This window comes from Mustela erminea, chromosome 20, assembly GCF_009829155.1.
Source record: "Mustela erminea isolate mMusErm1 chromosome 20, mMusErm1.Pri, whole genome shotgun sequence".
Classification (NCBI taxonomy): domain Eukaryota; kingdom Metazoa; phylum Chordata; class Mammalia; order Carnivora; family Mustelidae; genus Mustela; species Mustela erminea.
This window is the reverse complement of record NC_045633.1, coordinates 7,289,626-7,317,217: the sequence shown is the minus strand read 5'-3', so window position 1 is coordinate 7,317,217 and position 27,592 is coordinate 7,289,626. Positions and strand designations below refer to the sequence as shown.

The following is a 27,592-nucleotide window of genomic DNA, read 5'->3' as shown; positions in this document are numbered from 1 at the left end:
ACCTACACTTATCATTTAAGGAAAGTTTTGTATCAGTGTAGGGAGCAGTTTACCAACCAAGTTCCCATATACGAGCCAAGGGCCAACTTGTAAATATGTCTTTCTTTTTTTTTTTCCCCAAATTAATTTATTTTTTATTTAAATTCAATTAACATATAGTGTATTATTAGTTTCAGAGATAGAGTTTATTGATTCATCAGTTGCATATAACATCCAGTGCCCATTACATGCCTTTCTAAGAATAGTAGTCTTGGGCCTCCTTTGTTAACTCTTTCTACACAGTAGGTAACACGCAAGATCAGATAGGTAATGTTATCAGACTATAAGGAGTCAAATAGAATTTCTAGACATAAAAAACATGCTAACAAAAATGAAGAACACTTTTGATGGGCTCATCACTAGACTTGAGGAAAGAATCATAGAATTGAATATGACAGTTGAAATTACACAAACTGAAATGCAAAGACAAAATTGTAAAATGTAAATGTAAAAAGTAAAAACCCAGAATAAAGCATTTAAAAAGTATAGGACAATATAAATAGTATAACGTATACACAAGTTAAATCCCCAAAAAGGAGATAAGAGAATAGAGCCAAAGAAATAACAGCAGAGAATTTTCCAAATTTAATGATAGACATCAAATCACAGGTCTAAGAAGCTCAGAGAACACACAGCAGGAAAAATAACATGCACACACACACACACACACACACACACAGACACACACACACACACAGTATATTCGAACTGTTGAAAATTAAAGACCAAAAAGAAAATCTTGAAAACAACTAGAAGGGGATAAAGACATGTTGCCTAAAAGGAGCAAACATAAGTATAGTCAATTGGATTAAAAAAAAAGACACACTTTTCTTATACTCCAGGAAGTAGAGTATAATAGAAAAGAGAGCTTAATATTTCAAAATTTTAATTTTAGATATTTTACCTTTTGTTCCGTTATAAGGTGTGGTAATGAAGAAAGATCTCTGAACTCAGGAGAAGTCTATTTTAATGCCAGCACTGCCCTAATTGACTGCATAATTCTGAATGACATACTTTCTGAGACTTGACTTTTCTTATTCATGACATGGAGATGGTATTAACCATTCACATAGTTTTTTATGGAGATTTAAATAGAAAAATATATGTAAGTGGTATGAATTGCTGATGTATTTAATATTTGATTTGTGTTGACTTTCCTACAGGAGTACCAGCTTATAATTGGACTTAAAAACTGGATCATCTGGGCTGCCTATTTCTTCACATTCTTCTTTTTTTATATTATTATTATCTCTATGATATGTATTTTATTCTCTGCCAAGGCAAGTGTGTAATTTCATGCTACCCAGTAAAAATACCATGAGTCACATATGTAATACTGGTTTTTTAGTAACCAGTAGAAATTTTTAAAACCATAAAAAACAGGTGAAATTATGTTAATGATATTTTAAATTTAACCTAATACATACAAAATATTTGAATATGCAACCAATTTAAAAATGAGATTTTTTTACATTCTTTTTTATATTGTATTTATTTATTTATATTGTTTATTTGAAAGAGCGAGAGATTTATTTATTTGAGAGAGAGAGCATGAGAATGGCGCGGGGGTGGGGGGAACAGACTCCCCACTTAGCAGGGAGCCTGACACAGGGCTATATCCCAGGACCCCAGGATCATGACCTGAGCTGAAGGCAGATTCTTAACCAACTGAGCCACCCAGGCACCCCTACATTTTTTTGTACTGTCTTCCTACTTCAGGGTGTGTTTTATATTTACAGCACATCTGAATTCATATGCTGTATTTTCATCAGAAATACTTGATCCGGGGATGCCTGGGTGGCTCAGTCTGTTGAACGTCTGCCATTGGCTCAGGTCACTATCCCTGGGGATTGAGCCCTACCTTGGGCTCCCTGCTCCACGGAAAGCCTACTTTTCCCTCTCTCTTTACCTGCCACTCTGCTACTTGTGCTCTCTCCATCAAATAAATAAATAAAATCCTTAAAAAAAAAAAAAGTCTTCTTTAAAAAAAAAAAGAAATACTTGATCTGTATTAGACAATGCCTTCATTTTTTCAATTTAAATCAAGATAACTAAAATTAAATGAAAATAAAAATTTAGTTCCTCATGGGGCACCTGGGTGGCTCAGTGGGTTAAAGCCTCTGCCTTCAGCTCGGGTCATGATCTCAGGGTCCTGGGATCGGGCCCCGCATCGGGCTCTCTGCTCAGTGGGGAGCCTGCTTCCTCCTCTCTCTCTCTCTGCCTGCCTCTCTGCCTACTTGTGATCTGTCTGTCAAATAAATAAATAAAAATCTTTTTAAAAAAATTTAGTTCCTGGGGCGCCGGGGTGGCTCAGTGGGTTGAGCTGCTGCCTTCGGCTCAGGCCATGATCTCAGGGTCCTGGGATCGAGTCCCGCATTGGGCTCTCTGCTCAGCAGGGAGCCTGCTTCCTTCTCTCTCTCTCTGCCTGCCTCTCCGTCTACTTGTGATTTCTCTCTGTCAAATAAATAAATAAAATCTTTAAAAAAAAATTTAGTTCCTCAGTCACACTAGCTACCTTTCACGTGCTCAATAGCTACATGTGTTAGACATCTTAGTTTTTGCTGATTATAGCCTGCCCCAATTACCCTTTGGCAGTCAAAAGGTAATTTTATGGTGAGCCGGTTGGTCTCAGGTGCCAGGAGAATGAAATACAGATTTTATTTCTGCTGTGGAAACTTAGAGGCTGCTATATCTCTGAGAAAAACATAAACCCTTCTGTAAGAAGTAAGTTGCTTAGTTAAATTTCATCTAGTTGAGTTTCAGTCACTTAGCAGTAATCTACCACATTAGCACTAGCATTTTCTCCCTCTTTTCTTATGTTTATGTGACAGTAATTTATCATGTACCTTACCTGATGTCATAATTGGTTTTTTGTAGATTTTCAGTGAGCCAATCTTTCGCTTCAGTGACGGTAGTTTCGTCTTTGTCTTTCTTATGTGTTACGCCATTGCTTCAATATTCTTTGCCTTTATGGTTAGCACGTTCTTCAATAAAGGTAGGTCTAAGACTCATTCTATAATAGATTTTTGGGGTATTTGTTTACTAAATTCCACTGTAATTAATGTATAGTGTCATATTAGTTTCAGGTATACAATACAGTGATTCAATAATTATGTACATTACTCAGTGCAAATTACAATAAGTGTGCCCTTAATTCCCTTCACCTGTTTCATCCATCCCTTCAAATTTAAAAATAAAACTACTCTATGATTGGGCGCCTGGGTGGCTCAGTGGGTTAAAAGCCTCTGCCTTCAGCTCAGGTCATGATCCCAGGGCCCTGGGATTGAACCCTGCATCGGGCTCTCTGCTCAGCAGGGAGTCTGCTTCCCAATCTCTCTCTCTGCCTGCCTCTCTGCCTACTTGGGATCTCTGTCTGTCAAATAAATAAATAAAATCTTTTTTAAAAAATTAAAAACTACTCTATGGTTCAGAAATCACACTGTAGGTATCTATCCTAAAATACAGAAACACTAATAAAAAGGGATACATGTACCCCTATGTTGATAACAGCATTATTTACAATATCTAAGATGTGGAAGCAGCCCAGGTATCCATCAATTGATGAACGAACAAAGAAGATGTGGTGTATAAATATTATTCAGCCATAAAAAATGAAGTCTTGCCATTTGCAATAACATGGGTGGAGCTAGAAAGTATAATGCTAAGCAAAATAAGTGAGTCAGAGAAAGACATATGCTATACGATTTCACTCATGTGTGAATTTATGACCAAAGGGAGAAAAAGAGAGAAATAAACTAAGAAACAGACTCTTAATTGTGGAGAACAGACTGATGGTTACCAAAGGGGACATGAATGGGGTATGGGGAAAATAGGGGATTGGGATTAAGGAATACGTATATCATGATGGGAAAAAAATTAATAGATAAGTAAAAATGTATAAATAAATAAGTGAAATATCTGCATTGTTGTATTCATTATTCACAATAGACAAACCACAAAAGCAACCTAAATTGTCCTTCAGTGGGTGAATGGCTAAAAAAAAATGTGGTATATACATTCAAAGGGATATTTTTCTGCCTTACAAACAAAGGAAATTCTGCCATTTGTAAAAATACTGACCCTAGAAGACATCAAGTTGTAAACAAGCAAGACACAGAAAATAAGACATGATGCCACTTATATAAGAAATGTAAAGTAGGGGCGCCTGGGTGGCTCAGTGGGTTAAGCCTCTGCCTTCAGCTCATGTCATGATCTCAGGGTCCTGGGATCGAGCCCCACACGGGGCTCTCTGCTCAGCAGGGAGCCTGATTCCCCCTCCCCCACCCCACCTGCTGCTCTGCCTACTTGCGATCTCTCTCTCTCTGTCAATAAATAAAATCTTAAAAAAAAAATCTAACTCCCCACGTCCTCCATGCTATTTGTTATGCTCCACAAATAAGTGAAACCATATGATAATTGACTCTCTCTGCTTGACTGATTTCACTCAGCATAATCTCTTCCAGTCCCGTCCATGTTGCTACAAAAGTTGGGTATTCATCCTTTCTGATGGAGGCATAATACTCCATAGTGTATATGGACCACATCTTCCTTATCCATTCATCCTTTGAAGGGCATCTTGGGAGTTAGAGAGGAGAAAGGAGTTGGGGGATATTGGAAGGGGAGGTGAACCATGAGAGACTATGGACTCTGAAAAACAATCTGAGGGGTTTTAAGTGGTGGGGGGTGGGAGGTCGGGGGAACCAGGTGGTGGGTATTAGAGAGGGCACGGATTGCATGGAGCACTGGCTGTGGTGCAAAAACAATGAATACTGTTATGCTGAAAAGAAATAAAAAATAAATTTAAAAAAAGTACACTTATCTTGATAAGCACTGAGTAATATATATAACCATTGAATCACTATATTATACATCTGAAATGAATAAAATACTGTATGTTAACTATACTGGAATTAAAATAAAAAAAAACACAATTGATTTATACTGAATTAAATTAATATTAAATTTAAAAAAACATCTAAAGTAGTCATACTTTATACACAGTATAGAATGGTTGTTTCCTGGGAGTTGGGGGAAAGGGAAGCAGGGAGGTATTAATGAAAGGGTACAGAGTTTCATTACGCAAGATGAAGAAGTATCTTAGAGATCTACTAAAAGACATAGTGCCTATAAGTAATAGTAATACTGTAGTATTACAGTAATACTGTACTATACACTTAAAAAACTTGCTAAGAGGTACATTTTATGTTAAGTATTCATTATCACCAAAAAGATAATAAGTAAACAGGGCAGAAGGAAACTTTGGGAGGTGATAGATATGTTTATAGTATAGATTATAATGTATTCACAAGTATTCACAGGTATATACCTACCTCCAGACTCATCAAATTGTTTACATTAAGTATGTACAGCTCTTTATATGTCAGTTATACCTCAATAAAGTGATTTAAAGGAAGAATGAGACAGTTGATATCATTGTAATTTGAGTGTTTTTTTGTGTTTGCCTTTTTAACTTTATTTTTTTGTTTCAAGTTTTTATTTAAATTCTAGTTAGTTAACATATAGTGTAATACTGGTTGCAGAAGTAGAATTTGGCAGTTCATCACTTACATATAGCAGCCCTTGCTCATCACAACATGTGCCCCCCTTAATACACATTATCCATTTAGCCCATCCACAACCCACCTCCCTCCATCAACCCTCAGTGTGTTCTCTATAATTAGTCTCTTATGGTTTTCCTCTCTCTTTTTCTTTCCCCTTTCTCCTGTGTTAATCTGTTTTGTTTCTTAATTCCACATATGAGTGAAGTCATAAGGTATTTGTCTTCCTCTGACATTTCATTTAGTAGTTCCATCTACATCATGGCATAGGGCAAGATTTCATTCTTTTTGATGGCTGAGTAATATTCCACTGTGGGGTGTGTGTGTGTGTGTGTGTGTGTGTGTGTGTGTTGTACTACATCTTCTTTATCAGTAAGTAGACCTTTGGACTCTTTCCATAGTTTGGCTATCATTGATAATGCTGCTATGAACATTAGGGTTCATGTACCCCTCTGAATCTATAATTTTTATATCCTTTGGGTAAATACCGAGTAGTACAATTGCTGGGTTGTAGGATAGTTCTATTTTTAACTTTTTGAAGAACCTCCATACTGTTGTCTGGAGTGGCTGCACTAGTTTTCATTCCCACCAACAGTGTAAGAGTGTTCCTCTTTCTCCATATCCTTGCCAACATCTGTTGTTTCTTGTGCTGTTAACTTTAGCCATTCTGATAGGTCTGAGGTGGTTTCTCATCATGATTTTGGTTTGTATTTCCCTGATCCTGAGTGATGCTGAGCATCTTTTCATGTATCTGTAAGCTATCTGGGTGTCTTCTTTGGAAAAATGTCTGTTTGTGTCTTCTGCCCATTTCTAAACTGGATTATTTGTTTTTCAGGTGTTGAATTTAATAAGTTCTTTATAGATTTTAGATACTCTTTATCAGATAAGTTGTTTGCAAATATCTTTTCCCATTCCATAGGTTGCCTTTTAGTTTTGTTTCTTCAACATGCAGAAGTCCTAAGAGTTCATTTTTGCTTTTGTTTCCCTTGTCTCCTACGATGTGCCTAGCAAGCAGTTGATATGGCCTAAGTGAAAGAGGTTGCTGCCTGTGTTCTCCTCTAGGATTTCAATGGTTTCCTGTCTCACTTTGAGGTCTTTTATCCATTCTGAATTTATTTTTGTATATGATTTGAGAAGGTGGTCCAGTTTCATTCTTCTGCATGTGGCTGTCCAGTTTGCCCAACACCATTTGTTGAAGAGAGTGTCTTTTTTTTCCATTGGATATTCTTTCCTGCTTTGTTGAAGATTAGTTGACCATGATTTGGGTGTTATTACTTTCTTCTTTAATGTTGACTTTATGTCATCTCAATGATAATCTTAACAAGAATTCTTTTTTGAGCCCATAGGATCCAATGCTTATGGACCTAACCATATCCAACTCTCAGTAGTTAGCAATTTATTCAGCTATTCTTTTTTTTTTTAAGATTTTATTTATTTATTTGACAGACAGAGATCACAAGTAGGCAGAGAGGCAGGCAGAGAGAGAGGAGGAAGCAGGCTCCCTCCTGAGCAGAGAGCCCGATGTGGGGCTCAATCCCAGGACTCTGGGATCATGACCTGAGCAGAATGCAGAGGCCTGGGTATTAACCCCAAAGATACAGATGTAGTGAAAAGAAGGGCCATCTGTACTCCCAATGTTTATAGCAGCAATGGCCATGGTCGCCAAACTATGGAAAGAAACAAGATGCCCTTCAACGGACGAATGGATAAGGAAGATGTGGTCCATATACACTATGGAGTATTATGCCTCTATCAGAAAGGATGAATACCCAACTTTTGTAGCTACATGGACGGGACTGGAAGAGATGATGCTGAGTGAAATAAGTCAAGCAGAGAGAGTCAATTATCATATGGTTTCACTTATTTGTGGAGCATAACAAATAGCATGGAGGACATGGGAAGTTAGAGAGGAAAAGGGAGTTCGGGGAAATTGGAAGGGAAGGTGAATCATGAGAGACTATGGACTCTGAAAAACAATCTAAGGGGTTTGAAGTGGTGGGGTGGTGGGAGGTTGGGGTACCAGGTAGTGGGTATTAGAGAGGGCACGGATTGCATGGAGCACTGGGTGTGGTGAAAAATTAATGAATACTGTTATGCTGAAAATAAATAAATTTAATTAAAAAAATAAAAAATTAAAAATTAAAAAAAAAAAAAAAGAATGCAGAGGCTTTAACACACTGAGCCACCCAGGCACCCCTATTCAGCTATTCTTTATTTGGGGCATCGTGATTGAGATTGGAAGCATATGTTTATTTTTTTCTTTCTTTTTTTTCTTTTTTTTTGTTTATGTTTAAAACTTCATGTTTTATATGTTTAAAACTTCATACAGAGTTTTTTATTCTACCCAGTACTTAAGACTCTGGAAACTCTAGCTGTTATTTACTGATAGTGTGCATTTATAATTTCTCAAGCCCAGTGCTCATGAATAAATCTTCATTTAAATGACTATAAATATCCTGTACACAAACTATTAATTCATTTATTTAACACATATTTAGGGAGCATGTACTGTGAGCCTGATGGTGATACAAGGATGAAAAAGAAAGACAAATACTCTTCCCTCATAGAGCTTACATTCTTTTCTCTATAATGTAGTAGAAAAAGTCATTGTTTTGCATATTGCTTTAGAGTGACCTTATAATTTCCTTATTTTCAGTCCATTTGGCTGCTTCTGCTGGAAGTCTTCTATATTTTGCCAGTTTCTTTCCATTTAATACTATTAATCAATTCTACGGACAGATGACCCTTACCAAGAAGGTGGCTGCCTGTCTCAGCTCAAATGTTGCATTGGCACTAGGGATTAGTCGTCTGCTCAAGTTGGAAGTAAGACGTATGTGTTTGCCCTGCAAATTTTGCCTTTGCTGTTTGATTCCCTGAAAGGTGGAATTGAGACAACATAGGTGGGACAGTGGGTAACGAAGTAAGAAAATCCTATACAAATTATTTATCCCTAGATTTGTTTATTGTAAAAACAGTTAAGTGAACTAAAAAAAGAAAAACCAGAGTTGTGAAAAATTATAAGTTCCCCATTACTCCACAATAAGCCTCCAGTTATACTCTCAAAGTAGTTTTAAACCTGTTCTGCTGCTTGCTTTATTTAACTTAATAATCTGTTAGACCTCTTCTCACATAGAGAAATACTAACTTTTTACACAGTCATTTAATATTCCATCCATTGTGACGTACTATAATTGATTAGTTCTCTAGCAATGTATATTTAAGTAGTTTCCAGTTTTTTGCTATTAGTATAACAACACACATATATTTGCTCAAACATTATGCATACTAATGTAAATAATTTTTTCAATATAAAAATACTATCTTATAAGATATTCATAGCTTAGCTTTGATTGCTATTGCTGTTGTGATAACTCAGTAAGTGCAGAGTAGATACTTCTGCCAGTTTGAGCTAAGAATTTAATTTTATTTTCCATATGAAAATCAAGCTATTACCATCATTTATTGGATAATTTGTTGATCTCTACTGGTTTCAAATTCCATTTTTGTTTTATGTCAAGTTTCCACATATGCATGTATCTTTCTGGTGATTTTTTCCAGTCTTTTGATCTCTTTTATTCTACTTTTGTGTCAGTACTACAATGGTTTTCTCATAGCTTTATAACAAGTCTTAATATGTTCTTATCCCCAGACCTTGTTTTTTATTCATGTCACTTTGAGAATACCTTTATCAAAATCTATGAAAACTCTTACCGGGATTTAGTGGGAATTTCATTACATTTATTCATTAATGAAGATGATTAAGGACTTAATTTTTTCACCTGTGAACAAAAACCTACTCCCAATGAACAGCCAGTCAGAAGAATATACATATGATTTCTGTATGGATACTTGCATTTTTCTTTCTTTATACCTGAAACATTAAAATTTCACTGGTATTTATCTAGATGTGGGATTTTCATTGGCTTAGTCTACAACAGAATGTATACTTTTTGGTTTTCTAATTAGTTTTTTAAAAGGTTTTTACTTATTTATTTGAGAGAGAGAGAGAGAAAGAGAGTGAGAGTATAGGAGGGGAGAGGGTCAGAGGGAGAAGCAGACTCCCCACAGAGCTGGGAGCCTGATGTGGAGCTCGATACAGGACTCCAGGATCATGACCTGAGCCGAAGGCAGGCGCTTAACCAACTGAGCCACCTAGGCACCCACTTTTTTGTTTTCTAATTGAATTATTTTTTATTGGGTTAGTTTATTTTATTTAGTTATTTTTTTCTATATTTTCTCTTTCACGAACTCCTGTTGTGTTCTGGCTGGGAGGATTTCTCAAGGTACAGCAGACTTCCTAAAATTGCATTCTACCTTTGTTGTTGTTGTTGCTAATTTGCTGTTCACGGTCTCTCAAAATGGCTTTCATTTTTATAATTTTTTAAAAAGATTTTATTTATTTATTTGACAGAGAGAGATCACAAGTAGGCAGAGAGGCAGGCAGAGAGAGAGAGGAGAAAGCAGGCTCCCTGCCGAGCAGAGAGTCCGATGCGGGACTCGATCCCAGGACCCTGAGATCATGACCTGAGCTGAAGGCAGTGGCTTAACTCACTGAGCCACCCAGGCGCCCTCATTTTGATAATTTTTAACTCTACCAAATACTTTTTCTTAAGCTGTTACTTTTTTATAGCTTTTTCAAATACACAGTGCTAGTGAATATTCTGATGGTATTGATCTGTAGGAAAGGGAGGCTGAAGCTGAAGAAAGGACAAGTTTCACTGACCATATTCATGAAATGTCTTTGAATTAGGAGTTCACTGCAAGCCCCCATGCTTTTTAAGTTATGCTATACTTTGTCCAAAAATAGAAGAAATAGAACAAAGGATAACTTTTTTTTAAGATATTTTTTAAAATTTTATTTATTTATTTGACAGACAGAGATCACAAGTAGGCAGAAAGGCAGGCAGAGAGAGAGGAAGAGAAGCAGGCTCCCTGCTGAGCAGAGAGTCCCATGCGGGGCTCAATCCCAGGACCCTGGGATCGTGACCTGAGCCGAAGGCAGAGGCTTTAACCCATTGAGCCACCCAGGTGCCCCACAAAGGATAACTTTTTTAATGATTTTCTTTTTCTCTTCTTTCAGAACTTTATTTATTGATTGATTTAGAGAGAGTTGTATGTGCCATGTGTGTGAGTGGGGGAGGAAGAGCAGAGGTAGAGGGAGAGAGAGAATCAAGCAAGCTCCACACCCAGCATGGAGCCCAGTGCAGGGCTGGATCTTATGACCCTGACATCATGACCTGAGCCAAAATCAAGAGTTGGACACTTAACCAACTGAGCTACCCAGGTGCCCCAGAACTATATTTAAGCAAAATCTCTTTTTCTTCTGCTTTGTAATATAGTCAGCATCCATCTCTAGTGCTGTTGAATATTTTTCCAGATTTGTGTACTCTGATGGTAGTTTAAATGTGAATTTAGTATGAAGGGATAGAAAAATAGGATCTAATAGACTTGCTTTTTTCTTGCCATTTTTGTTATTATTGTTTCATTCATTGACCCTGTCTCAGTCATTCCTATTTATTTTTGTAGATTCTAAATTGAGGTCAGAAGAACCCAGTATTATTACATATTCTATCATTTTCTTAGATGACTTAAACAATAAGGGTATTAACATATAGATAATTCACAGTGACAGGATTTAGAGTATCAACTTTTTTCTTTGCTGTTTCACAGAGCTGTCATCCATGGTATCTCCTTTTTATTTCAGAAACTGGTATTAGATGGAGTAATATTTGGACACCAGTCAGCCTTGAGGATAATCTCATGTTTGGCTATATTTTGTTGATGCTTTTACTTGATGCTTTCTTGTATGGCCTTGTGACCTGGTATATAGAAACTGTCTTTCCAGGGCAGTATGGTGTGCCCCAACCATGGTACTTTTTTCTTATGGTGAGTACTAATGCTGATGTTATTATAAAAAGTCATAGTCCTTTTGAGCCTATTTCTTTTAATATTTATAGGCAAATCAAAAGGTCAGATGCAGAATAATTTGCCTGTGCATGCCAGCCATATGAAAATGCTAGCTATTTCTTGATCTCTTAAAGCCTTCCACATATACAAATGCATATCTGTGGATAAGACACTGAAACCCCATACATTTAAAAATTGCGAGTAATAGAACTCTTCTTCAGCTACATGGTACATAGTAAATTAGATTGAGGGATAAAGAAACCTGAAAGTCTGCAGAAGATTTTCCCAGCTAAATAACATGCAATGATTTCTTAGATCCTGGTAAGTAGAGGATTGGTTATTTCCCGTATCTCTGTCCTTACCACCTGTTTACTTTCAAGGAGTAGAGCAGTTTACTTAGAGTGGAAGAGTTTCTGCATCTTGCCCTCCACATTATTCCTGAATAATACACAGTACAAAGAAAGTATTCTGAGTGTGATAAAATGCATTGGCTGTGACTTCATTGTTGAATAATTCCGTTTTGTCTCTTCTTCCTGAACACTAACATTTCAAAGCAATTTTTACTTCTAAATCCTAGAGACATAAATAATACACAATTTTGCTGCAAAGTTCAATCCCTTGAAGTATGCAATAGCCACAGAGTAAGCCAGTGTTTTTTCAAGTTCTTAGAGTACTTCATTTCTTTTTTCACCTTAAAATTTTTAATTCCAATGAAATTCATATGTTAAAACTAACTATTTTGAAGTGGAACAAAACATGGGAGGTTAGTACATTTACAATGTACTTGCACATATCTAGTTCCAAAATATTTATCACCCCCAAAAATAAAGCCTTATACCCATTAAGAAGTCACATCCCATTTTTCCCTATCCCAAAGCCCCTAGCAAGCACTAATCAGCTTTCTTTTTCTATGACTTACTATTCTGGATGTCTTTTATAAATAAAATCATATAATATGTGACTATTCAGCTTCTTTCACTTAACATAATGTTTTTGAAGTTTATACATGAATATGTATCAGCACTTCATTCTTTTTGATTACCGAATAACATTCCATTGTAAGTATATAGGACAATTCCTTTATCAACCTATAGTTAGAAATGTAGGTCATCTTTTGGCTGTTTGAATAGCGCTGCTAGGAATATTTATCTATAAATATTTGCTTGTGTACCTGTTTCAGTTCTTTTGGGAATATACCTTGGAGTAGAATTGCTAGTATTTAGGATAATTCTGTTTCCTGTCTTCAGTAATCACTAAACTGTTTTTTGCAGTGACTGCACCATTTGTACATTCCCACAAGCAATGTACCGGGGTTCCAATTTCTCCACAGCCTCAAAACCCTTTTTTATTCTTTTTCCTTTATTATGGCCATCCTTGTGGGTATAAAGTGGTCTCATGGTTTTGATATGCATTTCTCTAATGATTAATCATGTTGAGATATTTTCATGGGCTTGCTTCTTGGCCATTGGATATGTTACTTACAGAAATGTCTATTCAAACTCTGTGACTTTTTTTTTTAAATATATATTCTGGACAGTATATCCTTATCAGATACATGATTTACAAATATTTTATTCCATTCTCTGATTTATCTTTTCATTCTCTTTGTAGTACTCTTCCATGCACAGTAATTTTTAACTTTGATTCAAAACCAATTAAAAAATTTTTGTTGGTTGTGAATTTTGTGTCATATCTAATCCAAAGTCATCAAAATTTACCCCTGTGTTTTCTTCTAAGAATTTGATGGTTTTTTAAAAAAGAATTGTATGGTTTTATCTTTTAAATTTAGATCACTGATCAGTTTTGAGTTGATTTTCATATAGTATGAGATAGGGGATTCAGCTTCATTTTTTGGCTGTGGATATCCTTTTGTCCCAATACCATTCTTTGGAAAGACTGTTTTTTTCCCCATTGAATGGTCTTAGCACCCTTGTTGCAAATTGATTGACCATAAATGTATGGTTTCACTCTTGCATACTTAAGTTTATTGCATTGGCCTATACATCTGTTCTTTTGTCAATACCACACTGTTTGATTACTATAGTTTTATAGTAAGTTTTAAAATCTGAAAATGTCATCCAGCTTTTTCTCTTCTTTTTCAAGATTGTTTTGGCTATTAGGAGGTCTTGGAGTCCATAAGAACTTGGGATCAGCTTCTCTATATCTGTAAAAGTAACCATTAGAATATTTATAGGAATTACAGTGAATCTGTTGATTGCTTTAAGTAGTAGTGCTGTATTAAAAGTGCTGTCTCTCACAGGGTTTGAAATTTATTTGTAAGGATCAGAAAGAGGGGGAAATGAGACAGAAAAGGAAAGCAGCCAGGAAAGAACATGTCAGCACTGTGGGCCCCTGGAGCCCTGTGATGCAGGGAACTCTGGGAATCAGTGCAAAGCACACAGTGATGATCTCAGAATCACCCCCCCGCCACCACCACCACCAGAAAAATATTGCCTTTCAGTCCATGAACTTTCTTCTTCTTTTTTGGCTTTCTATTTATATTGTCTTTAAATTCTTTCATTGAGGTGTTATAGTTTCAGTATATGAGTCGTTCACCTCTCTAACTTTGTTCCTAAGTATTTTACTCTTTTGGATCCTATTATAAATAGAATTGTTAGAATAGGATTTTCTTTTCGTATTGTTCATAGTTCACAACTGATGTATACATGTTGATCTTGTATCCTGCCTCTTTGCTGAATTTGTTTATTAGCTCTAATAGTGTATATAGGAGAGGATTCTTTGGGCATATCAGTATGTAGAATCACATTATCTTCAAATATAGGTAGTTTTACTTCTTTCTTTCCAGTTTGGTTATCTTTTATTTCTGTGAATAGCAAGGATGAAAGCAGGTATCCTTGTCTTATTCCTGATTTTAGAGGAAAAGCTTAAGTCTTTCACTATTGAAGACTAAGCTGTGGGTTTTTTCATAAGTTCCCTGATGAATTTCAAGAAACTGTTCCTAGTTTTCCAAGTGTTTTTTTAATCATGAAACACTTTGTCAGAGGCTTTATTTGTTTCAGTTGAAATGATCATGTTCCATTTGTTCTATTAGTGTGATATATTTCATTGATTGATTTTTGTACGTTAAACCTCTCTGAATTCCTAGGATAAGTCCCACTGTGCCATGATGAATATTCCTTTTGATATGCTATTAGATTTAGTTTACAAGTATATTTTGAAGATTTTAAAATCTGTATTAGTAAGGGATATTGGTCTGTAGTTTATTTTCCTTGTGATGTCTTTGTCTGACTTTGGAGTTTGCTTTTCAAGTAACACTGAGCTCATAGAATGAGTTAGAAACTGTTCCTTTCTCTTACATTTTTGAAAGGCTTAGAGAACAATTTTCGTTAACTCTTGTTTAAATGGTTGGTACCAGTGATGATATCTGGTCCTGGACTTTTCTTTGTAGACCCATTTTGATTACTAAGTCAGTCATTTTATTCATTATAGATGTGTTCAGATGAAATGCTTCATTTCTGAAAGCTCATCCTAGTAATTACATTTTGGCTTTCTTTGTAGCACTCCTACTGGTTTGGTGAACCAAAAACTAGAAGGAAGAAAGAAGAGATGAAAAACTGTGGGGAAGCTCCAAACAAGTATTTTGAGCCTGAACCTACTACTTTGGTGGCAGGTATCCAGATCAAACATTTGCACAAGGTATTTCTTTCAAAGGTCTCTTTTTCCTGCAAAGACTGAAAGCCATATACTGTGCCCTGGATTTGTAACTAGCCATTTCTAGAAAACAAATAATATGCTTAATAATGAATGGGTCATAATCAGTATAATTGTAATTTAAGAGACATCCATAGAATGCATAGATATATCTTTACACTATAGTATTTACTTCATTATGCTTTTAATCTCCTCTGATGGGCTTGGCAACAAGTGATATTTCAATTTTGTAATAAATTCTGTGAAGAAAATAAGCTAGATACCTTAGTAACATCTGAGTGTAAGTGCAGAGGATGACACTAAATGTAGTTAAAGGGAAATCTCTCTGAGGAGATGACCTTTGAGCTGAGATCTGAAAAATGAGTAGAACTAATTTTTTTGAAAAGCTAAGTAAGAAAAGAATAATACCCACAGTCAGCAAATAACAAATTCAATGAACTGAGGTGAGAAAGATCTCCATGTATTTGAGGAGCAAAAAGAAGTCAGTATATTTGGAGGCAAAAGAATGATAATAAATAGCTTCATTGGAAAGCCATTGATTGGTGATCACTAGAGGAAAATGATACACGTGTTTTAAAGATCATTTTGGCTACAGTATGGAAAACAGGGTGTTGAAGGGTGGGGAGTTGAAAAGGAAAAGAATGGGAAAAAGAAGACTGGGTGCTACTTTTTGTAAGAAATAAGAATTGGATAAGGGTTGTGGAAGTGTACATGAAGACAAATGGACAGATCCAAGAGATTGCCAACAGAACTGAGAATACTGGGGGGTGGGAGGACACTGAAGGAAGAGGAGTAGACTAGAATAATTCCTAGAATGAGAAACTAGACTAGCATGTTAAAAACAGCAAGTCTGTCATTTACCAAGTTGTAGTAGATTTTCTTAAATACATGTTTCTTGTTTCCTGTGCTCCCTTAGGACAATTCCTGAAGATGATATGTGATTTTTTTGTTGTTGTTTTGTTTTTGAATTTTCACAACTTTTCTTGTTTCACTGGGGAGTGGGTCTGTGGATCCACTTTTCATGCTGATTTCCTAGCAGTGAAGCTCCCTAGTTTGGCTATTGTGCACATTGCTGCTATAAACATTCACGTGCATGTGCCCCTTTGTATCACTACATTTGTATTTTGAGGGTAAACACCTAGCAGTGCTATTGGTGGGTTATAAGTCAGCTCTATTTTCAACTTTTTGAGGAACCTCCATGCTGTATTCCAGAGTGGTTGCACCAGCTTGCATTCCCATTAACTATGTAGGAGGGTTCCTCTTTCTTCACATTCTTGCCAACATCTGTCATTTCCTGACTTGTTAATTTTAGCCTTTCTGACTGGTGTGAGGTGATATCTCACGGTGGTTTTGATTTGTATTTCCCTGATGCCAAGTGATGTTGAGGATTTTTTCATGTGTCTGTTGGCCAGTTGGATGTCTTCTTTGCAGAAATGTCTGTTCATGTCTTCTGCCCATTTCTTTAGATTAGATTACTTGTTCATTGGGTGTTAAGTTTGATAAGTTATTTATAGATTTTTGGATACTAGCCCTTTATCTGAGATGTCATTTGCAAATATCTCAAATATTTGCTGTTGTGATAACTCAGTAAGCACAGAGTAGGTATATCAAATATCTCCCATCTTTTGATTGTCTTTTGGTTTTGTTGATTGTTTCCTTTGCTGTGCAAAGCTTTTGATCTTGATGAAGTCCCAATTGTTGATTTTTGCCCTGCTTCCCTGGCCTTTGGCAATGTTTCTAGAAAGAAGTTGGAGCAGCTGAGGTCCAAGAGGTTATTGCCTCTGTTCTCCTCAAAGATTTGGGTGGATTCCTGTCTCACATTGAGGTCTTTCATCCATTTGGAGTCTGTTATCGTGTGTGGTGTAAGGAAATGGTCCAGTTTCATTCTTCTGCATGTGGCTGTCCAATTTTACCAAAAGCATTTGTTGAAGAGGCTGTCTTTTTTCCATTGGATATTTTTTCCTACTTTGTTAAAGATTAGTTGACCATAGAGTTGAGGGTCCATTTCTGGGCTGTCTATTCTGTTCCATTGATCTATGTGTTTGTTTTTGTGCCAGTATCATACTGTCTTGAGGATTACAGCTTTGTAATAGAGTTTGAAGTCTGGAATTGTGATGATGCCAACTTTGGTTTTCTTTTTCAACATTCCTCTGGCAATTTGAGGTCCTTTCTGGTTCCATATAAATTTTAAAATTATTTGTTCTATTTCTTTGAAAAAAAATGGATGGTATTTTGATAGGGATTGCATTAAATGTCTAGATTGCTTTAGGTAGCAGAGACATTTTCACAATATTTGTTCTTCCAATCCGTGAGCATGGAACATTTTTCCTTTACTTTGTGTCTTCCTCAATTTCTTTCATGAGGACTTTATAGTTTTCTGAATACAGATTCTTTGCCTCCTTAGTTAGGTTTATTCCTAGGTATTTTATGGTTTTGGATACAGTTGTAAATGGGATTGACTCCTTAATTTCTCATTCTTCTGTCTTGCTGTTGGTATAGAAATGCGACTGATTTCTGTGCATTGATTTTATATCCTGACACTTTACTGAATTCCTGTATGAGTTCTAGCAGTTTTGGGTGAAGTCTTTTGGGTTTTCCACATAAAGGACCATATCATCTACAAAGAGTGAGAGTTTGACTTCTCCTTTGCCAATTCAGATGCCTTTTATTTCTCCCATCCAAGTACTAACCAGGCCCGACCCTGCTTAGCTTCCGAGATCAGACGAGATCGGGCGCGTTCAGGGTGGTATGGCCGTAGACAGATGCCTTTTATTTCTTTTTGTTGTCTGATTGCTAAGGCTGGGACTTCCAGTACTATGTTGAATAGCAGTGGTGACAGTAGACAGCCCTGCCATGTTCCTGACCTTAGGGGAAAAGCTCTCAGTTTTTCCCCATTGAGAATGATATTCGCTGTGGGTTTTTCATAGATGGCTTTGATGATATTGAGGAATCTACCCTCTATGCCTACACTGTGAAGAGTTTTGATCAGGAAGCGATGCTTGCTTTGTCAAATGCTTTTTCAGCATCTATTGAGAGTAACAGATGGTTCTTGTTCTTTCTTTTATTAACGTATTGTATCAAGTTGTTTTGTGAATGTTGAACCAACCTTGCAGCCCCAGAATAAATCCCACTTGGTTGTTGTGAATAATACTTTTAATGACTTGTTGGATCCTATTAGCTAGTATTTTGGTGAGAATTTTTGCATCCATCTTCATCAGGAATATTGGTCTGTAATTCTCCTTTTTGATTGGGTCTTTGTCTGGTTTTGGGATGAAGGTAATGCTGGCCTCATAAAGTGAGTTTGGAGGTTTTCCTTCCATTTCTATAGTTTCGGTAGAGTAGGTATTAATTCTTCTTTAAATGCTTGGTAGAATTCCCCTGGGAAGCCATCTGGCCCTGGGCTCTTGTTTGTTGGAAGATTTTTGATTACTGCTTCAATCTCTTTACTGGTATGGGTCTTTTCAGGTTTTCTATTTCTTCCTGGTTCTGTTTTGGTAGTTTATAAGTCTCTAGGAATGCATCCATTTCTTCCAGATTGTCAAATTTGCTGGCGTAAAGTTGATCAAATATATTCTTATAATTGTTTGTATTTCTTTGGTGTTGGTTGTGATCTCTCCTCTTTTCATTCATGATTTTATTTATTTCGGTCCTTTCTCTTTTCTTTTTGATAAGTCGGGCCAAGGGTTTATCAATCTTATTCATCCTTTCAAAGAACCAGCTCCTAGTTAATTCTTTCAAAGAACAAGCTCCTGTTCTTTTTGTTTCTATTTCACTGCTTTCAGCTCTGATCTTTATTATTTCTCTTCTCCTGCTGGATTTGGGCTTTCTTTGTGTTCTTTCTCCAGCTTCTTTAGGTGTAGGGTTAGGTTGTGTACTTTAGACCTTTCTTGTTTCTTGAGAAAGGCTGTATCTCTATGTATTTTCTTCTCATGACCACCGTTGCTATGTCCCACATATTTTGAACAGTTGTGTTTTCATTCTCATTTGTTTCCAGGACTTTTTAAAATTCTTCTTTAATTTCCTGGTTGGCCCATTCATTCTTTAGTAGGATGCTCTTAGCCTCCATGTATTTGAGTTCTTTCCAACTTTCCTCTTGTGATGGAGTTCTAGTTTCAGAGCACTGTGGTCTTAAAACATGCAGAGAATGATCCCAAGATCATTCATTACATCCCAAGATGTAATCATTTCTGGAGAATGTTCCATGTGCACTAGAGAAGACTGTGTATTCTGTTGCTTTGGGATAGAATGTTCTGAATATATCTGTGATGTCCATCTGGTCCAGTGTGTCTTTTAAGGCCTTTATTTCCTTGTTGATCTTTTGCTTGGATGATCTGCCCATTTCAGTGATAGGGGTGTTAAAGTCCCCTACTATTATTGTATTATTGTCAATGTGTTTCTTTGATTTTGTTATTAATTGGTTTATATAGTTGGCTGCTCCCATGTTAGGGGCATAGATACTTAAAATTGTTAGAGCTTCTTGTTGGACAGACCCTTTGAGTATGATATAGTGTCCTTCCCCATCTCTTATTATAGTCTTTGGCTTAAGATCAAATTTATCTGATATAATGATTGTCACCTAAGGTTTCTTTTGATGTCCATTAGCATGGTAAGTTGTTTTCCATCCCCTCACCTTAAATCTGGAGGTGTCTTTGGGTCTAAAATGAGTTTCTTGTAGACTGCATATTGATGGGTTTTATTTTTCTATCCATTCTGATATTTTGTGTCTTTTGATTGGGGCACTTAGTCCATTTACATTCCAGGTAACTATTGGAAGATACAGATTTAGTGCCACTGTATTGTCTATAAGTGACTTACTTAGACAATAAGTGACTTATTGTCTCTGTTCCTTTCTGGTCTACTACTTTTAGGCTCTCTCTTTGCTTAGAGGACCCCTTTCAATATTTTCTGTAGGGCTGTTTTGGAGTTTGCAGATTCCTTTCATTTTTGTTTGTCCTGGAGCCTTTTTATCTATCCTTCTATTTCAGTGATAACCTATCTGGGTAGAGTTCTTGGCTGCATGTCTTTCTCATTTAGTGCTCTGAGTATATCATGCCAGTCTTTTGTGGCCTGCCAGGTCTCAGTGGATAAGTCTGCTACCAATCTAATATTTCTACCATTGTATGTTACAGACTTCTTGTACTGAGCTTCTTTCAGGATTTTCTCTTTGTCACTGAGATTTGTAAGTTTTACTATTAGATGACAAGGTGTGGACCTATTTTTATTGGTTTTGAGGGGGGCTCTCTGTGCCTCCTGGATTTTGATGTTTGTTCCCTTTGCCATATTAGGGAAATTCTCTACTATAATTCACTCCAATATACCTTCTTCCCCCTCTCTCTTTCTTCTTTTTCTGGAATCCCAATTATTCTAATGTTGTTTCGTCTTATGGTATCACTTATCTCTCAAATTCTCCCCTCGTGTTCTAGTAGTTGTTTGTCTCTCTTTTGCTCAGCTTCTTTATTCTCCGTCATTTGGTCTTCTATATCACTAATTCTCTCTTCTGCCTCTTTTATTCTGGCAGTAAGAGCCTCCATTTTTGATTCCACCTCATTAATAGCTTTTTTTTATTTCAACTTGGTTAGATTTTAGTTCTTTTATTTCTCCAGAAAAGGATTTTATTTCTTCAGAAAGGTATTTTCTAATATCTCCCATGCCTTTTTCAAGCCCAGCTAGCACCTTCGGAATCATCATTCTAAACTCTAGTTCTGACATATTACCAATATCCATATTGGTCTGTAGGGACCAAGGTTTCTAGCGGTTTTCTCTTGGTTTTTTTTGTGGTGAGTTTTTCCGCCTTGTCATTTTATCCAGATAAGAATATATGAATGACCCCTGGGGCTAATAATACATTATATGTTTTTTTTAAATTATTTTAAAAAACCAATCATATTTAAAAATGGAAAAAAAAAGAATATATGAACGATGGAATAAAATACTAAAAGGGTTCCAAAGACCCCAGAAAAATGTATGATAACCAAATCAGAAGAGACCCAAGACTGGGGGGAGAAGAAAGGAGGGAAAAAGAAATTAAAAAAAAAAATATATATATATATATGTGTGTGTGTGTGTGTGTGTGTATGTACGTATATATATATATGACTGGTGAATAGAACAGACCCACCCACTTGACTTTGAGGGTATTTTGGTCTCTTAGAAGAAGCTACCTCCCAAAATTTTAAAGAAATTTTGTGTGTGTGTGTGTGTATACGTATATATGTATATACGTACACAAGTACATGCACACAAGTAAGGATAAATACATTAAAGGGATGGAATATGACTATAAAGATGAAAATTTTTAAAAGATACATATAATGTATTTACCCTTATTTGTGTGTGTGTGTGTGTACACGCATATATGCACACATCAAAAATAAGGGTAAATACATTGAAGGGATGGAATATGACTATAAAGATGAAATATTTTAAAAAATTCTAAAAAAGGGATTGATAAGGTAAATTGGAAAAGGAAAAAAAAGAGGAGTGCATGTGCTCAGGCAGGAGACCAGAACAAAACTCTGTGCTTAATTTAGGGTATATTTTGGTCTATTAGAAGAATTTGTATCCCAAAACTTTTTAGAAAAAACCTATATGTATACAAAAAATAAGGTTTAATACAATGAAGTGATAAAATAGGACTATAATAATGACTTATTTTTTTCTTAAGAAAGGTATTGTTAAGATAAACTAGTTAAAAAATGTTAAAAGAGGAAAGTTTAAAAAATGGAATAAGAAAAATAAAATAAGAAAAAAATTAACTTTGCAAGACTAAAGGATCATGGGGAAAAAGCCATGAATTGTTTGCATTGCTTTCCCCTTAGCTCTGGAGTTCTGCTGTTCTCCTTGATTGGTGAGTTTGGTCTTGGCTGGATTTTCTTGCTAATCTTCTGGGGGGAGGGGCCTGTTGCAGTGATTCTCAAATGTCTTTGCCCCAGGCAGAATTGCACCACCCTTGCCAGGGGCCAGGCTAAGTAATCTGCTTGGGTTTGGTCTCAGGAGCTTTTGTTCCCTGAATACTTTCCATAAAGCTCTGGAGGACGGGAATGAAAATGGTGGCCTTCTAATCTCTGGTCTGGAGGAGCTGAGCTTAGGGTCCCACTCCTCAGTGTGCTCAGAGATAAGCTATCAATCACTCCTGTCTCCCTGGTCTCCGGCCATGTTCTGTGCTCACCCAGCCTGTGACTGAGTGTTTCTATCTCTGGTGCACAGCCCTGTTTGGAGTCTCCAAACCCAGGAGATTCCTGCCACACTGCTCCTTCCAGAGGAGGAAGGTGAATCTCCCTGGATCTGTCCCTTGTGGGGTCTCTCCTCGAAGAACAGTGGCCCGACTGTGCCTTTGATCATGGCTTAATGTAACCCTGATCTGAAAGCTCACTCCTCAGCTCTATCTCTGTAGTCGGCTTCCCTGCTCTGATGCCTGGGAGTTCTGCCACACTCAGAAATTCCTGTTCTTTCTGTGACCCCACGGGACCTGAGACCATACTATCTCCACAAGTGTTCCACCCCCGGTTACCCTCTGGAGTGATGTCCCTCAGTGGAGTAGACTTCTAAAATTTCTGATTTTGTGCTGTGCTGCTCTACTGCTTGCTGGGAGCCAGCCCCTCCCACCATGGTCTGTCTTGCTGTAGCTTTAGATTCACTTTTCCACACATCCTACTTTCCAGAAAGTGATCGATTTTCTGTTCCTAGAATTTCTGCTCTGCTCTTCCATCTCCTGTTGAGTTTGAGTTTGTAGGTGTTCAGAATGGTTTGATAACTATGTAGCTGAACTCCTGAGACCTGATGTCCTGTCAGTTGGCTACTCCTCCACCATCTTGCCTCTCTCCTCTTTTTCTTTTTTCTTTTGCAGCATCTAACCTGCATTTGTAAATATCATGCATTATATTTTCATTTTAGGAATTAGTTTTTATCACTATAAGTTATGTTTCTTTTTAGTTTTTATCTTCTTTTCCTCTTAACTTAAATTCAGTTAGCCAACAAATAATACATTAGTAGCTTTTCTTGTAAAGTTCAGTAATACATTAGTTGCATATAACACCCAGTGCTCATCACTTCACATGACCTCCTTACTGCCCATCAACCAGTTACCCCATCCCTGAACTCACCTCCCTTTCCACAACCATCAGTTTGTTTCCTGGAGTCATGGTTTGTGTCCCTCTCTGATTTCTTCCCAATCAGTTTTTTCTCCTTGTCCCTGCAATACTCTACACTATTCCTTATATTCTGCATTTGAGTGAAACCATATGATATTGTCTTTCTCTCCTTGACTTATTCACTTAGCATAATCCCCTGTAGTTCCATCCATATCGATGTAAATGGTAGGTAGTCATCCTTTCTGATGGCTGACTAATACTCCATTCTATATATGAACCACATCTTCTTAATCCTTTCATCTGTTGAAGGACATCTCAGCTCCTTCCACAGTTTGGCTATTGTAGACATTGCTGCTATGAACATTGGGGTGCATGTGCCCCTTCTTTCACTACATCTGTATTTTGGGGGTAAATACCCAGTAGTGCAATTGCTGAGTCGTAGGGTAGCTCTATTTTGAACATCCTGAGGAAACTCCATACTGTTTTCCAGAGTGGCTATACCAGCTTGCCTTCCTACCAACAGTGTAAGAGGGTCACCTTTCTCCACAACCTTTCCAACATTTGTTGTTTCCTGACTTGTTAATTTTTGCCACTCTAACTGGTATAAGGTGGTATCTCATTGTAGTTTTGATATGTATTTTCCTGATGACAAGTAATATGGAGCATTTTTTCATGTGTCTTTGGCCGTTTGTATGTATTCTTGGGAGAAGTGTCTGTTCATGTCTTCTGCCCATTCTTTGACTGGATTTTTTGTTTTCCAGATGTTGATTTTGAGAAGTTCTTTAAAGATCTTGGATACCAGCCCTTTATCTGTACTGTCATTTGTAAATATCTTCTTCCATTCCATAGGTTACCTTTTAGTTTTGTTGACTATGTCCTTTGCTGTGCAGAAGTTTTTATCTTGATAAGGTCCAAATAGTTCAGTTTTGCTTTTGTTTCCTTTGCCTTTAGAGATGTGTATTGCAAGAAATTGCTGTGACTGAGGTTGATGAGGTGGCTGCCTGTGTTCTCCTCTAGAATTTTGATGGATTCCTTTCCCATACTGAAGTCTTTCATCCATTTTGAGTTTATCTCTGCATACGATGGAAGAAAGTAATTCAGTTTCATTCTTCTCTTTGTGGCTGTCCAATTTTCCCAGCACCACTTATTGAAGAGACTGTCTTTTTTTTCCATTGGATATTCATTCCTGCTTTGTTAAAAATTAGTTGAGAGTCCATATCTTGGCTCTCTGTTCTGTTCCATTGATCTATGTGCCTGTTTTGTGCCAGTACTATGCTGTTTTAATGATAACAGCTTTGCAATATAGGATGAAGTCAGGCAACATGATGCCCCCAGTTTTGGTTTTCTTTTTCAACATTCCCCTGGCTATTTGGTATCCTTTCTGGTTCCATATAAATTTTGGGATTGTTTGTCCCAGGTCTGTGAAAAATGCCAATGGAATTTTGATAGGAATTGTACTGAATGTGTAGATTGCTCTGGGTACTATAGACATTTTCACAATGTTAATTTTTCCAATCCATGAGCATGGAGTGCTTTTCCATCTTTTTGTGTCTTCCTCAATTTCTTTCATAAGTGTTCTATAGTTTCTAGAGTATATATCCTTTATTTCTTTTGTTAGGTTTATTCCTAGGTATCTCTTATGAGTTTTGCTGCAATTGTAAGTGGGATCAATTCCTTCGCTTCTGTTTCTTCAATCACATTGTTAGTGTATAGAAATTCTTCTGAAACTGTTCCAAAAAGTAGAAATGGAGGGAAAACTTCCAATTTCATTCTATGAAGCCAGCATTACCTTAATCCCCAAACCAGAGAAAATCCCCTCTCAGAGGATAATTACAGACCAATATCCCTGATGAACATGGATAAAAAATATATTCTTACAATTTCTATGCTTATCATATCTTTTAATAGATAAGATGACTCCATAAATAAGGTGGGGGGAAGTCCTATAACAAATTTTTATTTAGGGGAGTAAAAAAGTGGGAGAAAGTTTATAATAATCACTTCCTATGTCATTTCTAGAAGCCAAAGTCTATTAAAGTTGTAATTAGTTGTGGAGCATGAGGAATAACATGGAGGACATTGGGAGATGGAGAGAAGTGAGATGGGGGAAGTCTGAGGGGGAGTCAAATCATGAGAGACTGTGGACTCTGAGAAACAAACTGAGGGTTTTGGAGGGGAGGAGGATTGAGGGATGGGTGCACCTGGTGGTGGGTATTATGGAGGGCACATATTACATGGAGCACTGGGTGTGGTGTATAAACAATGAATTTTAGAACAGTGAAAAGAAATAAAATGGGAAAAAAAAAGAAATTCAGCTGAGTTCTGTCTTGATTTTTTTATCCTGCCATGTTGCTGAAGTGGAGTCTTTAGGATTTTCCACATGAAGTATCATTCCATCTTCGAAGAGTGAAAAAGTTTGACTTTTTCTTTGCCAGTTTGCTTTTTATTTCTTTTCATTGTCTGATTGCTGAGGCTAGAACTTCTAGTATTGTGTTGAACAGCAGTGGTGAGAGTAGGCATCCCTGTCATGTTCCTGACCTTAGGGAAAATCTCTCAGATTTTCCCCCATTGAGAATGATTTTTGCTGTGGGCTGTTCATGGATGGCTTTTATGATATTGAGGTATGTTCCCTCTATCCCTATATTTTGAAGAATTTTAATCAAGAAAGGATGCTGTATTTTTTTTTAATTTTATTTATTTATTTGACAGAGAGAGATCACAAGCAGGCAGAGAGGTAGGCAGAGAGAGAGAAGGAAGCAGGCTCCCCGCCGAGCAGAGAGCCCGATGCGGGGCTCAATCCCAGGACCCTGAGATCATGACCTGAGCCGAAGGCAGAGGCCTTAACCTACTGAGCCACCCAGGCGCCCCAGGATGCTGTATTTTATCAAATGCTTTTTCTGCATCAGTTGAGAGGATCATATGGTTCTTGTACTTTCTTTTATTAATGTGGTGTATCATATTGATTGATTTGCAAATGTGAAACTACCCTGGCATCCCAGGAATAATCCCATCTGGTCATGGTGAATAATGTTTTTAATATAGTGTTGGATCCTACTGGGTAGTATCTTAGTGAGAATTTTGGCATCCATGTTTATCAGGGATATTGCTCTATAATTTTTCTTTCTGGCAGGGTCTTTGTCTGGTTTTGGGATCAAGGTAATGCTGGCCTCATAGAGTTTGAAAGTGTTCCTTCCATTTCTATTTTTTGAAACAGCTTCAGAAATTAGTAAATGTATTAATTCTGCTTAGAATCTCAAGAATCTCCGGGCATGCTCTTGTGAATCACCAAACTTCTGGCTGAAATCATGGCATCAGTGGCAACTTCTATGAAGTTTCCTAGCTCTTACTACAATTGAATAAGCCCATAATTACTATATTACACTCTTCCAACATAGACTATAGAAAGGCCTCCATTTTCCTTACCAAATCACACCTATTTTACCTAATATATAAACTCAGTGACCTACAAATGTTGTTCATTGTTCACATTATCTTTTTTCACAAGTTGGTAGTATAAGATTGCTTTTTTTTTTTTTTTTTTTTTACTACTTTGTTGAACTATAGTTGACTCATAGTGTTACATTAGCTTCAGGTGGACAACATAGTTATTTGACAAGTGTGTATGTTATGTTGCACTCACCACCAGCAAACTACCACCTGTCACCCTACAATGCTGTTATAGTACCATTGACCATATCCTCTGTACTATACCTTTCATGCCCATGACTTGCATAACTGGAAACCTGTACCTCCTACCTTCACCTGTTTTATAATGTTGTTTCTTCTAAGGGTAGAGTATGTGAGTGTTTTGTCTTTCATAAGTGATAGTGACAGATAACAATTCTTTCTTTTATCTCACAGGAATTTGGTGACAAAGTAGTAGTAAACAACATGTCTTTGAATTTATATAAGGGGCAAATCACTATTCTTCTAGGACAAAATGGGGCAGGAAAAACCACAGTCTTGTCTCTTCTCATAGGTATGTATTTATTTCTGTTTAGAGCAGAAGTCAGGTTCCTTCTAAGGCTTCAAACCAATCAGCACCTTGTGGTATTGAGTATGTTGTTATTTCAGTGTTGCGGTTTTTATTACACTTTAATTATTTACAACCAAGATGCCCTTGGTAATGTAATAAATTCATTTATTCAATGAAAATACTTATATGCCTATCCTTTTATAGGAATTGGTAATACAGTGGATAATACAGTGATGATTAGAGGGTTGTTATCCTCAATTTTGTACGCTGGTGGAGATAGAGGAAAGAAACTTAAAACTAACATCATAAGTGTAAAAAGAGATGTTATATGTGGGATGCTGTTCACCTAA

At 36.7% G+C, this 27,592-nt stretch overlaps 1 protein-coding gene across 6 annotated transcripts in view; it reads left to right on the top strand.

The window, feature by feature from the left end:
- Positions 1-27,592, top strand: part of LOC116581350 (ATP-binding cassette sub-family A member 3-like) — a 183,551-nt gene that overhangs the window by 29,647 nt on the left and 126,312 nt on the right. For all 6 annotated transcript variants that reach the window (XM_032328503.1, XM_032328504.1, XM_032328502.1 and 3 more), the window contains 6 exons: positions 1,203-1,319; positions 2,917-3,034; positions 8,254-8,427; positions 11,302-11,483; positions 15,024-15,161; positions 27,128-27,245. In XM_032328503.1, coding sequence (XP_032184394.1) covers positions 1,203-1,319; positions 2,917-3,034; positions 8,254-8,427; positions 11,302-11,483; positions 15,024-15,161; positions 27,128-27,245 — 847 coding nt within the window. The remainder of the gene's footprint in view (positions 1-1,202; positions 1,320-2,916; positions 3,035-8,253; positions 8,428-11,301; positions 11,484-15,023; positions 15,162-27,127; positions 27,246-27,592) is intronic.